Source organism: Camelus bactrianus, chromosome 2, assembly GCF_048773025.1.
Source record: "Camelus bactrianus isolate YW-2024 breed Bactrian camel chromosome 2, ASM4877302v1, whole genome shotgun sequence".
Classification (NCBI taxonomy): domain Eukaryota; kingdom Metazoa; phylum Chordata; class Mammalia; order Artiodactyla; family Camelidae; genus Camelus; species Camelus bactrianus.
The window spans coordinates 32508135-32523257 of record NC_133540.1 but is presented as its reverse complement, the minus strand read 5'-3'; the positions used below and the strand labels follow the sequence as shown (position 1 = coordinate 32523257).

General features: G+C 41.0%; 1 protein-coding gene across 2 annotated transcripts in view; it reads right to left on the bottom strand.

The window, feature by feature from the left end:
* Positions 1–15123, bottom strand: part of SLC10A7 (solute carrier family 10 member 7) — a 222701-nt gene that overhangs the window by 40744 nt on the left and 166834 nt on the right. For both annotated transcript variants that reach the window (XM_045516380.2, XM_010954577.3), the window contains one exon: positions 4301–4384. In XM_045516380.2, the coding sequence (XP_045372336.1) occupies positions 4301–4384 (84 nt within the window). The remainder of the gene's footprint in view (positions 1–4300; positions 4385–15123) is intronic.

The window sequence follows — 15123 nt, the reverse complement described above, 5'->3', positions numbered from 1 at the left end:
TTGCCACTCTCCATAGGGCTTTTCTACCCTCTTCTAAAATTAAATTCACAAAGCAGCTGCTTTTGCCCTGTGTAGCTAGAAAAGTGTTAAAATATTTCATAAGCTACTGGGTGAAGTCGTGTTGATACGCCTCAAATATGTGCTTTGGATATAAACTGCAGGAACCCCATCTTCTCTTATATTTTTGACACAATCATTCTCTAATTGTTCAGAATCACTGCTGTTTTAAAATGTTCCAAACCTCTCTGCCTCATACAAATGTTTGATAACCTTAGAGGAAACAAGGCTTTGCTAGGAATAGATCAACACAACCTGATGGATCATTTGCTCTCGCAGCTCACAGAAACTCATGCACTCAAAGCTAAACAACAAATCCTCACTAATTTGTTTGCTTTTCCCTCTGGAAAGTGAAGGGAAAGACTCTTCCACAGGAAGGTTTTTATTTTATTGTCTCATCTTCTACATTTTGATTTTCTTTATTTTAAATTAAGCACCAGGAAAGGTTAAAGGGAAACTTAAATCTGAATCCCTGTACGTCTAATAGGCTGAGCCACATATCAGTTACTGCATGACCTCCAAGGTAAACTCTGGAAAAATAATACGTCTTCGGGGAAGAAAGCTGATATACCAAGGTAAGTGTAAGAGCCATCATTTTAGGTGTCTTCATTTTTTTTTTTTTCAGGGTATTTTCTTGTGGATTTTTTTTATAATTATTTTTCTGCCCTGTCTTTACATTTATAAATTGATTTTTGAGTGGGGATCATTTTTTGTGTTAAATCTAAATTTTAAAATTTATTTTTCTCCAAGTGGCTTTAGATACATGCACCCCAAAATTCATAGCAGCACTATTTACAACAGCCAAGGTGTGGAAGCAACCTAAATGTCCATTGACAGATGATTGGATAAAAAAGTTGTGGTGTATATATACAATGAGCAATGGAATACTGCTCAGCCATAAAAAAGAATGAAATAATGCCATCTGCAGCAACATAGATTGAACTAGAGATTATCACACTAAGTGAGGTAAGTCAGAGAAAGACAAATATCATATGATATCACTTATATGTGGAATCTAAAAAAATGGCACAAATGAACTTATTTACAAACAGAAAGAGACTCACAGACATAGAAAACAAACTTATGGTAACCAAAAGAGAAGTGGTAGAGGGAGGGATAAATTAGGAGTTTGGGAATAGCAGATACAAACTGCTATAAATAAAATAGATAAACAACAAGGTCCTACTGTACAGCACAGGGAACTATATTCAACAGCTTATAATAACCTATAGTGAAAAAGAATACATATAATGTATAATGTATAAGTGAATCGCTATGCTGTACACCAGAAACTGACACAACATTGTAAATCAACCATACTTCAAAAGGAAAAACAAAACAAAACAAAAAAAGAAATGGTGGCATTTAGTGACTGCTTGGATGTAGGAGCGTTAAAATGTGAGGAGAGAGAGGAGGCAATGTGGTTTCTAGGGGGAGAGCCTGAGGCTGTGACTCTTAATTCCCAGACTGGATTATAAGAGGCAGATGTAAACACACAACCTTTTTGCTTGTAGGTAGTTGCAAGTGTGAAAGTTTATTCTTTGAAAAAACAGAGTACTTTTAAAAAATTACCCAAGTTACTTTTGGACGACCTTTACTGCTTTATAACTTACTGTAACACTTTATTAGTGGGCACACAAAGATGAGCCATCTAACAATTCATTATCCTATCTGGTTAAATATTCTTAACTACATAAATTATATAACCCTATACGTTTTAAAAAAAACATTGACTGGCTTAGACAAAGTTTTTTTTTTTTTTGGTCCATACAGTTTATGTCAAACATTTATTATTTTAAATATTTATTTATGTATGTATGTAGGTATTGACATCTAGTTGATTTAAGACACTGTTAGTTTCAGGTGTTCAGCAAAGTGATTCAGTTATATGTACATATATATTCTTTTTCATATTCTTTTCCATTGTGGTTTATTATGGAATACTGAGTATATATAGTTTCTTATGCTATATACAGTAAGACCTTGTTGTGCAGACATTTATTATTAACAGAGATATTTCCAAGATTCACTAGGAGAAGAATATATGAGCCCTGAGTTATCATATGGAATTATTTTCAGAACGAAGAGAATATGTATGGGTTTAAACTAATCCACTAATCGACAGCTTAAACTGGCCAGAGCTGAGAAGGGCAGGTGGGTTCTGCCAAGCCTCTGTAAGACACAGCATTTCCCTCATTGATCATAGAACGCTCACTCATTCACTCCCTCGCTCACTCATCCCGCACGTACTGATTGGGGGCCTATGGTCTGGGTATGGAACGGTACACACAAAAAAATGTGGTTCCCTGTCCTCATGAAGCTTACAGTCTAATGGGGGAGACAAACATTAACAGTAAACAAAAGGTAAGCATCTATTGTGACAAAGGCCAAGAAAGGACTCCCACAAGATGTCACAATAAAGAATAAGAGGGAAACATACTCCAGACAGGTGGCCCAAAGGAGGTATGAATTAAAGAGTCCAATGAACAATGAGCTGGGGGTGGGAGGGTGGATAGATAGATGTTCTAAACAGAAAAATTAAGCAGGAATTGAGAAAAAGCCAGGGGAGGTGAGAGTTTAGGAAATGTGGCAAAGAGGTTCGAGAGGTAGGTGACATAATATTTATTCGGAATACTTGTTATGTGAGCAGCACTAATAATTCAAGAATTATTCTATTTAATTAAATGGCATTCTCTGAGTGCTTTTAAAGCCTCCCGCATTTCCGTAAATTTAGTCTCTTTTGTAAGAATAAAATTAAAATTTAAAAAAGTGCATGTGTAGTGGATGCTGTGGTGTGCCCCCCAGATCTGTCTCTTCAGGAACCAAGATGGTTATTCCCACATCTGCAGGGTGTGTTGACTGACTGAAAGACCTCAGCTGAATTCCTCCTTGGGAACTGCTGTGCAGAGGGCAGATTCACCCAAGGTCGTACATCTCCTGGGGAGGGAGGGAAGCCGGCATCCGATGACTGCTCAGTGCAAGAAAGAGTCAAAAAGCCAGGCACCTGTGTTTTAGGCAGGACAACTCTGAGGGTCGGTCTAGCTGGAGGCCTTGCCGGGAATGCACCAGAATTCAGCTCCTTCCTCATCCCTGCCCTACTTTCCTCACTCTCCCAGAGCTGTTGATTCCATGGGTTCTCCCCCGATAAACTTCCTTCATGGAAACCTCTGTCTCAGACTTGATTTACCAGAGAATCTAAGACAGCATGTAAATATTACATGTCTATACAGACACCTTTTTTTATAGTTAATACTTCAAAGAGTTGCTTCCTGTTTTGTATCTACAGGGAATTTGAAGACGATGACAGATGTTATAGGCACTTACCTGCATCAGGCTCTAGGATGCCAAAAACTTTGTATGCATCATATTTCATTTGCTCCTCACAACCTTTTATGATAGGTCCTGTTATTATACAATTAGATGAATTATGAACCTGGAGCCAGTGAGATTAAATGACTCGCCCAAGGTCACAGAGCAAATAAAAGGTAGAAATAAGAACTAGAGTCTGATTGGTCTTAATCCAGTATCTGTGCTCTTAGCCATGCTAATACACTGCCTTCCTAAGACTGACTCCTTTCTGCAGAGCATTGAATCCCGTGATCTGTTACTGTGGCTCCCTGTGATTAAAACAACGGACAACAACCTTATTTTCAAATTCGTATGCTTATAATTGAGTTACATGCTCATTATTAACCTGTTAAAAGAAGTTTAGAATTTCTTCTATTAGATTAATTCAATAAGAATGATAGAGGCAACGAAATTTTCTAAGAGCTAATTTTAAGAGCTAATAGAATTAAGTGTTTATTTTGTCAATTACAAGATCACAAATATGAGCACTGCTCTCAGAGGAGTCTAAGAAGAAGCCAGCCAAAAACAGGTGCTTGTTCCCCAAAATGACCGTAAATGCTGAGACCTTATCAGAAGTCACTGAATAAGGTAATGACTTGATAGACGGTTTCAAGCTAGCTACAGACCTACAAAGAAGGGATCATCAATTAAAATAAAATCTAACAAATAGATTCTGGTAAGTGTCCCTATTAATAGCCATCTGCAAAGCAGAGTGATATTTATTTAAAAAAATAAAAAGATGAGAATATTGTGATTGAGAATATTGTGATCACAGTCTCAGATTTTCACCGAACGGTTTCTTCCTGACTGGCTTTTCCCTCAATTGTCCTGCCCTCACATAAGAATTCACAATTTGATATATAAAGAAAAGAGGAGAGAGAGTTGGAGAACTTACCTGTCCAATAATGAGAGGAACCACAACAGTCATAAAAAGCTGAGAAAAAATGGACGTAAAAGGCACAGAAGAGGATGAGCCAAGCTGTAAAACAAGAAGGAGTTAGAATTACTGTAAATCAGGTATCAGTAATGCTGTTCACTACATACTGGGATAAAGGAATTCTCTCATAGGCACCAAAAAGTTGGTAGCTATATACAAAGGTCAAGTGAACTTACTTTTAATTTTCTAAATTTAACACAAAACAGACTGAGCAGTTTAATGTATAATTTTTATTAGGAGACTAAGGCTAAAGAAAAATAACTAGTGTTTTACAATTAACTTAAATCATCTATTATTAAACACATTTCAGAATTGTAAGGTCATTCTGTGTTTATACTGTCTCTACTCGTGTGGCATGATTTTCCATCTATAATCAATTTCCGAGATTTCAATTCACCTGCGTGCGGATACCTAAAACAAACATGTCTCATTGTTTTCTTATCAAGATATTTTTATTTATATAAGTGAAATAGTTTCTAATTTTCCTACTCCTCCAAAACAAAGGCAATGAGTCTCATATCCTTTAAAATTTATTCTTACACAAAATCTAGGAAATGGGAAATCCTGAAACATAGCTTATTTTTCAACTTAACATTTCAATAGACCTCTCCTAAATGTGCATGTCTTAACGCTGTTCATAATTCCTACTTTCACTCCGTCCTCGTTTCTTGGTTCTTTCTTTGCTAATGACTGCAGTCTCAACTTCATAAAGATTCTGTTGCCAGCAGCACAAGGTAGTGTTCGCCCGTGAACACTGTCACACACACTCACATTAACTTAAACTGCCACGAATTGCTATCTTCCTATTAACTTCCCAGTGTTTTTACAAAACCTCCTTTCTGAACAAACAACAGCCAGTTCCAAAGATGTTTATCTCTTCCGTGAGTCCCTTTTGCAACCAGGTTCTCCCAAACTATCAGCGAAGGTCTTCCTGGCCCTTGGAACTTACTCTCGCCCTCCCCTTGCAGGCTAAACCTCCATTTTCATTTAGTTTCCAGTTTCATTAAACTTGGAAATATCTTCTGGAAAGTAATTTTTGTGAAAGACATTGAGATAGTTATGATGGAAGGAAGAGAATGTTAAATAAAATATAACAAATATTTAGATAAATGAGGTTCATAGCTCAGAATGAAATGCTGTGGGGTCAGTGTTTTCACTGATTTCTGCATAAACTAGCTTAGCAAAATCTTTTCTACACCCTGGTGTATTTTATAAAACTCTGTCCCTCATCCTTGGCCCCAATCTATATGCAATCAAAATGCCAAGAATGTGCCCGCATTCACTTAATACTGCCTTCAACACTGACCACTGGCTCTCAGTTTAACCCATAAAAAGGGTAGACTCTAGTCTTTTCCTCCATAACCAATATAAGCTAAAGAAATAAAGACAAGCAGAAAGAGTGAAACTGGCAAAGAACACATAGGATTTGTGGTGTGTTACATGTTACATGGCTTTTGGCTGTTCCTTTTTAGGCAAAGTCAAACTATTAAAAGCTAATAATCATACGCTATTTTAGAGCAACTATGTCTTTGGTAAACACCTAGAGCAAGGTATTTAACAAATATATTTTCTCCACAAATATTAACCCTAAGGATGCTTCTGGGGCAAGGATTGAAATAAGGAAAAATATTGTTTGCAAAGAAATTGAGGCACTGGATAAATAGAAAAATAAACTTTAAAGAACAAAGTTTTCAAGTTCAAAACCATTCAGCTCAATGCTCTGTCCCTAAGGCTCACAATGTCTAGAGACGGGCAGTAGGGCTCAGGGTGGTAACCTTCAAGTAAAAAGTCTCAGTTCTCGCCTGGAATCTCATGGGTGATCTCACCTATCTCTGTTCCTCCTTCTACCTCAACTTTATCAAGTTATTTAATGTGATTTTCAAATGTTGTCATGAATAACCATACGGAGCTATATCCCCTCTGTCAGCCCAGTGCTTATCCCAGGAACTGGCACAGAGAATATGTTTGCAGATGCGTAAAGCTGTGCAGAATGAACAAATGAAGTGATTTGTAAACATGGGGTGCTAAAAACGTGACAAACTCTTACCCAAAAGCATATCTTTGTTTTTTCTAAAGGTAAAACAAAACAAAACCCACAAAACTTAAGTATATCTAAAGATCTCTTATTATCATGTAGCATTACAAAATCAGTTGGTATTATTTTTTTCACTGTTTATCACTAGTAACACAACTCATCTAAGGTGCACTTAGAAACAAAGAGCATCCATCCATTGATGCCAAGAACAATGTGGGCGGGTGGGGGGAGCTCCCCCGTGTGTAATCAGCAGCGGGAACGTGGTAATGCATGTTCCCTCCCTTCGTTCTCCTCAATCCCCATCTTAGCTCCTTAATGCTGCTCTTGAGGGGAAGACCTAAAACTGATAGAATTCTAACCCTAGAAGAAACTTGTCCATTTGCTCTTTTTAAAGACTGAAAACTAAGGTCCAGAGAGAAGTGGCTTGTAATGAACACTTCTAATACCTGCGTTATTATGTGAAATTGGCTGTGCTTCTCAAACACATGCAAGCAAATCTGCTCTGTGGTAACAGTTCTCCTACCACTGGGGGGCTTGTTTGTTTAACCATAAAGTTTACTGCAGAGCAGTAAACTCAGACCAAACGGAGAGAAAAGTTAAAACGATTTCATGTATTAAGTACACTTTGGGGGTTCTTTTTAACCCCAATTCAATCTAAAGGAGAAGTAAAAGAAAACCCATTTAAACTTTGGTTTTAAGAATATTAAGTGTTTTACTTTCTAGATCCATGACATAATAGATCACTTGTATGTTCAGTGTTTGTAAGTTCCTAGAAGACAGCGGAAAGGGCTATGGGGGGAGGGGGAGGGGAGGACATTGTCCACGATCTCCAAGATCCCTTTGTCCTCTAAACACCCATGACCTCTGACCTACTTGATTAGGAACACAGGACAGAACAGCCCTCCTCTGAGGCTTTGTCAGATCCAAGGCCAGAGCAAGCTAGCCAGAGCTGTAATTAATTGGGTACATGAAGCCAGACTAGGTACACCGGGGATGCTGGGGGGCAGGGGAGGATGCTGGGGAAGGGGGAAGTCCCGAAGGGTGGCTCCCTTAGAAGTGGCGCTGAAAGGAAGGAAACCTCACCACTGGGCTCTAACTTGGCATACGTCCTTCCTTTTGAATCGGCCACCAGACCTGTCACTGTGGTCAGTGTGAAGATGCAGAGGTCCCCTTGGGGAAGTTCCTGACGCTCTGAAGTATGCCCTGGCATCCAGAAGAAAGAAGAGTGAGCATCTGCGTGTGAGAGCATGACTGGGAAATTAGACCCAATCATTTTGTATGCAGAGTTGATTTTAACTAAAACAGAAGGAAATACGCTGCCTGGGCTATTTGGTTCTTCACATTTTAATGAGGAACCTGACATGGTTTCTATTTCAGAGAGCAGTATCTTTATAAGAAGCATCAATAATTGGCACGTTTGGATAAAGTTGCAGGTTCAAGATAAACCTGTGTCAAGCAAGTGCTCTGGGCTTCCCTGCGCTACCTGGCAGATATAAAGGTCATATCTGCTGCCAACCCGTGCTTTAACATACCGAATGTGAGAAAACCAATCCAGGCATTGGCTAATTCTTTCAGGAATAAAGTGCTTTAGAGCAGAGAACTCACAATTACGTTGATTTGTTTTAATATGCTGAGAAGAAATGTTTTCCGTGAAAATGAAATATGTAGGAATTTAAGACCTTTGTTCAATCACTCAGTTAGTTACTGGTGCCCCCTGTGAGCCAGGGTCATGTTCTAGGCTCTGGGGATTCAACAGTGAACAAAATACCAAACCGCTCCTCTCCAGGAGCTGCTTTTTAAAGTCTGAGGTCTGTATACAGGTCCACCCATCACCAAGTGCACACGTGCTCCTTTGTATGGAATGTCTTCCCCCCACTTATAACTGGGAAAATTCCAGTCTTTATCTAAGAATTAGTTCAAGCATCACTTCTTTAGAAATTATTTCCAAACCTTCCTCTCAAAATGCACACTTGGCCACCCCTTCTTTTGTGGCTCTGTGTTTCCACTGTTCTACTCAGAATCCTTGGTTTTTCTTATTTACACATCTGTCTCTCCCAATAGACTATGTTTCTGAAGGTCAGGGACACGGGCATCTTTATGTTTATATTCCAGGTGTCCAGAGCGCAACTATGTTTTACATGTAGGGCAGTGGTTCTCAAACATTATCACACCAGAAGCATCTGGAGGGCTTGTTAAAACACCTATTCCAAGGCCCCACCATCAGAGTTTCCGATTTGGAATACCTGGGGGGAGGGATGAGGGGAGGATGGTGAGAACTTGCATTTCTAACAACCCCCAAGTGACGCTGCTGCTGAGCTGGGGTTCACACTTGAGAACCACTAAGTTAGTACATAGTAGATGCTCAAAAATGTGTCCAACCGATGAACGATTGCAACACGCAGGTAGAAAGAGGGGCTTGACAATGTTTTCCTTTCCAAGCTTCCAACTTCAGGTAAGTTACAAAGCCCGGCTTCATGCACAGCCTCAAGAAAGAACCAGCAGCCTGGCCCCCCACCCAACGGCCTCCTGTAATTACAAGTATGGTAACATTCATTGTGCGCTGTTCTAAACGCATCACGTGTTGAATAATTTAGCACTGTGACTCCTTGAGGTAGGTCTCATGAGGAAACGGTGGCACAGGACAGTTAAACAACTTGGATGCGGGCTCTGTACCTAGAAAGTGACAGAAGCCAGGATCTCAACCCAGAAGGATCACTCCACAGCCCTCACACCTAATCCTCACGTTCGACTGCACGTTAATTACAGAAGATACAGAGCAGTGAAACGGGGAAGGTGGCCAGAGTGGGGGCCAAAGCCGGGTTCCCTTATCTTGTCCACGTGAGAGAAAGAGAGGGAGTGTCTGTGTGTGTGTGGGGGGGGGGGTGGGTGGAAGGTGCTGCATGGAGCTGGGGAGCCAGAGAGCAGACAGAAACAAAAAGAGAGGAAAAGGGGGAACTTGATAAGCAGTGGATGATGGTGTAGCCTTTTTCAACTAGGTTTCCGGATTTGAACCACAGGACACGGAAAATGACTTGAATGGCTATTTTCTCAACTCTCTCAAGGATGGTATATAACTGGGATCAGGGTAGACGCATCAGAAAGAAGTTAATCCAATACATACAAGGGCTGCTTTGAGGCATCAGGACTTAATTCTCGAACCTGGCAGAGACAGGCTGAGTCGAAGCAAGACTGGCTGCTATCAATCCATTCAACTTAGACACGATTTGATTTGGAAGGAATCAGGGGGTCCAGTCAGTGAAATATTATGGGGTTAAACTAACCTGACTCAGAAAAACAAGTAAATTCTTGATGAAGAGACACTAGCTAAAATCATAAAAGTCCTAGTTATCAACCCACAGTTAGAAAACAGATGGTGTGTTGTAAATCAGTCCTGTAAGTGAGCTGACCTGTAAACTGTCATTAACGCACCGCGTCCTCACTTGCTCCGCTGTGTAATCAGCCTTTTATCTCCTACCAGGGAAATCCATTAGCCACAGGCATCACTACTATTTGTGCCTCTTCTCGGCTATTAAAAACATTGTTGTATTAAATAATTCACCCTTGATGATCGGTCTTTGCTTTCATTAGCACCACATTCAGGGAAAAATAAGAATAGCTGTTTACAGTTTATGCTGTAGAATCAGGGATGTGAAATCTCTTTTGCGAGGAAGTCAGGAAGAAGACACTTCTGACACAGAGCAGGATGTGTTTGCTTCCTGCCCAGTTCCCGTCTCCCCGCGTTGCCCACAGAGCCCAACCCCAAGGAAGGGACGGAAGAAAAGGACCTGTTTACTATTGGATCTAACTTTCTCCTCCCCACACATAGACACACTCATAAACGCCTGTCCCTTTCCCGTCACAAAGACAAGGCGTGCCCACAGAGGAAGGCAGAGTGACTCTTCTAGATTTCCATCTTTCCCCCGAAATGACAGATCAGTCCTTTCATTTCTGCTGCCCCTGATCACAGGGATGCATGCGAACTAAACCGATTACTTACACAAAATCAACGACTTAAACAGATACCAGCTGATGGGCTCAATAGAAAAACGACTGTCATTTTTATCAAAATTAAGAACATGGTTGTTAAAAGGCCATATTGATTCAGCTGCATGTGTCAACCTAAGCTGGCAAGTATACACTTCCTGGAGGAAATGATCCTTTTTCTCTCCAGAAGCATGGTATTTTTCCTTCCCTGAGAAATAAAGGACAAAATAGGCTTTAAGTGACTTTTTAAAGATAAAGTATATAACATGTTTCTTTTTGTTATATGCTCATTTAAAATGTAAGATGAAAAGATTACCTTCCAGGAACTGATGGAAACTACGTCCAATCATAAGTTCTGGTTACTCAAACCACACAGAAATTTCAGTGAAATGTGCCAAAGAAACTGTCCAACAGCTTATCATCACCCAAAGGGGAAAGCCCTGGGGAGACGGGCTTCCAGGACAGGGCGGGCTGGAGGCAGAGGTCCTCAGATGCAGCTAGAAACAAATTTTGCCCCTAACTCCCTGGCCACAGGATTTTGTCTTGTCAATCCTGAGCTGGGTTCAGGAACCACAGAGCATGCTGTTGCTAAAGATCCCTTAAGCAGACAAAGCTTTAAGTTCCTCTGGAGGAGGGATTGGCAAACAAGGGTGGCGTAAGGAAGCCGTGTCCTTCTCACTCCGGCTAGTTCATCACTGGCCGGGGGGGGGCAGCAGCTGGAGTTGGAGGGGGAACCGAGGGGCAGGGAAAAGCCTGGCTAAGTCAGTGCTACGCCGGAGCTCGCCCTGTACCACCACCTCCCTTCAGATAAGTGTGCATAGTCCCATATCAGCAGTGGAGCTGGCCTCTCTGCGTCAGTGGTCCTTGAAGTGGGAGGCAGTTTATAAATGTCTTCTAGAGCATTTGAAAATGGCTTACCAGGTGCTCCTCTTCTCCCATTATGGTTCAGCTGGGTCTGGGGGAGCCCTGGTACCAGCCCTTAGAAAAGACTCCGTGGATTATCTTGCGTCACAATATTCTCCCTGCTTGGAACCATCTCTGTGTGATTCACACACTCAGTCAGAAGATGAGCCGCTCTCACACTCGAGAGGAGGAGATCCGTCTACACTTGCTGGGTACAACGTGGAGAACCCAGTTCAGTATGGAGCTACTCAGGTGACCACATGGACAGTTTCTCTTCAAGTGCTTTATGTTTTATTATCATTGTATACGTCACACACGTGTGTGACCATCAGTTATGCAACAATTATTGGGAACATACTACAAAAAAATCACCAGAGTATTGTACAGGAACGAATGGCTATATTCATTGTTTTTGTTTTACTGATGGGGTCTGAGTTGAAGCATTTTCCATCACAGGTTAGTCAGTTACTAGAGAAGCTAGTGATGACCGTAGCCTTGACAGCTGCCACTGATGATGGCTCTCCATGACCCTGACCCTCACTCTTCTATGAGTTCCTAGGAAATTCACCCTGAATCACATAGTTTAGTAGTTAATTTTTCCTCTAAATTTTTACATAGTCTTTATTCTTGTTTATCCAAATTAGCTTAAGTTTCTTCCAAGGCAATAATTATACCTTATTCTGTTTTGTCTTTCCTATGTCACCTAGAATATCCATGTCCAGGAAGTAGTACCTGAGTGCTGATAACATGTCCTGAAATCACCTGTCTCCTAGGAGGCATCTCTGGAAGCACAGCCTGGAAAGAACACACCTGGGGAGGCAGCCCCTGCCTGAATGTGTCTTGTGCCCTGGACTGGCCATGCAGGCTCAAGACTTACAAAGCCTCTTTGAACCTAAGTTTTCTCATGCGAGGGAGAGTACCTACCCCTGAAGGCACTCATGTTACTCACATGGGGTTATGTATAAAGAAAGCACTCGTTATAGCTATGCAATAAAATTATTCTACCTTCCCCCCCCCACTCCCCTTCTGGAAAAACAGAGTTTCTTATACAGGGCTGTGAGAGTTCAAGTCTATTGGATTTAAGAATGGCTGAAGTGTCGAGAGGGAATAGCTCAAGTGGTAGAGCACATGCCTAGCATGCACAAGGTCCTGGGTTCAATCCCCAGTGCCTCCTCTAAAAATAAATAAATAAATAAATAAAACCTAATCACCTCCTCCACCCCCAAAAAAAGGCTGAAGTGGAAAGTAACAGAAGAGACAGATCAATGGAACATACAGTGAGCCTAGAAACAGGGCCTGGCGAGCATGCACAGGAGGGTCTGTACACGTTTGTGTGTGTGCGTGAGCATGTATGTGTGTCCAATGGTCACCATGGCTTTTAAATACCTGCTTGATGAGGGCCAGGTTTCTAAGAAATCAAGTCATACAAAGTCAATTGATATTAACAGCAGAACTGGGGGTGCTCCCACTTATTAAGAGGGGCTTATACGTTACTGAAGGGGTAAGCATGTCGGTGGATGTTTATTAAACATCCTAAGGTATCATCCCCACATGTGAGGATGGTCTGATCTGTGACTCTGAGGACATGACTTTCTAGTGGTCCAAGTTTCCACCCTGTGTGTTTCCAGAGGTCTTGAGGTTCAATTGACTTTTGTGGCTGGGATGGAAGTGAGGGCGTGATCTGTCCTTCTAATGGCACAAGGTCCAAGTGCTATTGACCTTCCTCTGCCAAACATGAACTTACTTAACTAAACTGGTGTCTACAGAATTACAGAGCTTGAGGCCATGACAACACCATCCGATGTCTGGTTTCCTTAGATCGTAGTTGCATAGAATTAGACTGACCTGTTCTATTATCCCTGACCTTCTTGTCTTAACTTCAGAGGGAGTAAGAGAGAAACGGAGACGGTGCTTCCTGTCATTCCTCGGAGTAGCCAAGATGTGCCTGGGAAGAAGGTGTGAGGGAGCTGCTAAGCAGACTCGAGGGGACAGGAGTCCACAGAAGGAGGGGCTTCACACCGCCCGATGGATGGTCCAGCACTGTTCACCGGGACTTAAAACCCCTCGCAGCCTAAGTGCTTAACTCAGCACCATGGCCTCTTCATCTTAAATACTGCCCTGCACTAGGTTTCAAGTTTTTAAATCTCTCTCCTTCAGTCATCTCTATTATTTGCTGCTGAGTAAAAACTATAATAATGGCTGGTAAACATAGTGCCCATGATAAACCACATCAAAGGAAAGGAAATATTTGCAAATTTGAAGTGATGTTAAACATAGCCGAGAATCAGAACCATGCCTGTAAAAAAACCTGAAATAAGGAGATCCCTTGAGACATACGAGAAGTTTCCAACTACCTTCTCTTTCTCCTCAAATTAAGTTTTCTTTCTAAAACAATTTATTGTTAAAAAAAGCCACTTTTTCTATTAAATAAAATGTTTTGTATTTTAGTAATCTCCTTTGAAGTATTATGATACTGTTGATACAATCTCTACCTTGGATTTTAATGATCTGTGAATATATTCTATTTTCTCTATTAAATCATAAATTCTTTGAGGGAAGAACCAAAGTCAGATTGATCTTCATAATAGTCAGAGTGCACAGGAGGCATTCAAACATCTAATAGAAGAATGGATGTTTTGTTTAATATTATTGAAAAAAATGTAAATTATTTTTTATAGCAAGTACAAATTAAGATTTTATGAATCAGGTTGAGATCCTAACCTTCAAACCACTAATTTGTCACTTGAATCATTCTAATCATTCCTTACCCATCTTTCTATTCTCCATCTAACAAATATTTATTGAATACCTGGCATCGGAGATAAGTTAATGAATAAGATATGCATGGTTCCTGGCCTGGCAGAACAAAGTCCAGTGGGTGCTAAGTGCTGGGACACTGTTTCATAAGGAAAATTCATATGGAATTCCAAGTAATGAACTTGTAAGTGCAGTTTTTAGCTAGACAGGGCCTTGATTTATTCTTACAGATTGGAACTTCATAGATGGATATGCATCAACTGACAAAACAGACAGAAATTTCAACCCCTGCCAATATCAGAGGGATGTTATCAAGAAGACTGATACAGGTGGAAGCACTTTAAGTCTTGGGCGTGACTGGTGACCTTTTAGGAAGTTTCTCTGCGCTCACTGTCAGCCATGGGTAAACACTGGGTTCATGAACACACAAGATTATAAGATTATAGAGGCTATATGATTACAGAATCAGAAAGTTGTAAGACTCAGCCCCTCATTAAGGCCCGGACTCATTGGGCTGCTGCTGCATTTCAGGGAAGTGCTTTTCCAGAAACTTAATGTTCTTGGGACTATTTCCTATTTTCTTTTATAAAGGGTCAAATTTAAATAACTAGGACTCGATGGTTCTTTTTTACAGCTCACAACAGGCTTTCCCATAAATGAACTCTCTCCATCTTATCATAATTCTCACTTTACAGAGGTAAAGACTGAGGCTGAGAAGGGTTAAGGAAAATCCACCGTTCACAGCAGATACTGGCTGCAGACTGAGCCAACACGGGGCGCCTGCTCCCCGTACCCTGCTGCCTCTCTACAACAGCCATGAGGGAGGGGAAGTCAGTCCCTCCAAAATGGCTTTACAGTAAGGACTGTGCTGCTGCAGGTAGAGCATAAAACAAGGAAACACTAGCCTTAGAAGTAGCCCTCACCCAGCTCTGAACAGAGGCGCCCATCTACCCGTCCAACTGTGATGTTGTGACACAGTATTTGGTCTTCGTCCCCAGTTCCTAGTACAGCTTCTAAAACCCTTGTAACTTCCCGAGTGATGGGGTGATAAGAGCGTCTTTTGTTATATTTGAGTCTGTCCCTGGTGCCTGGCTCAGAGGGT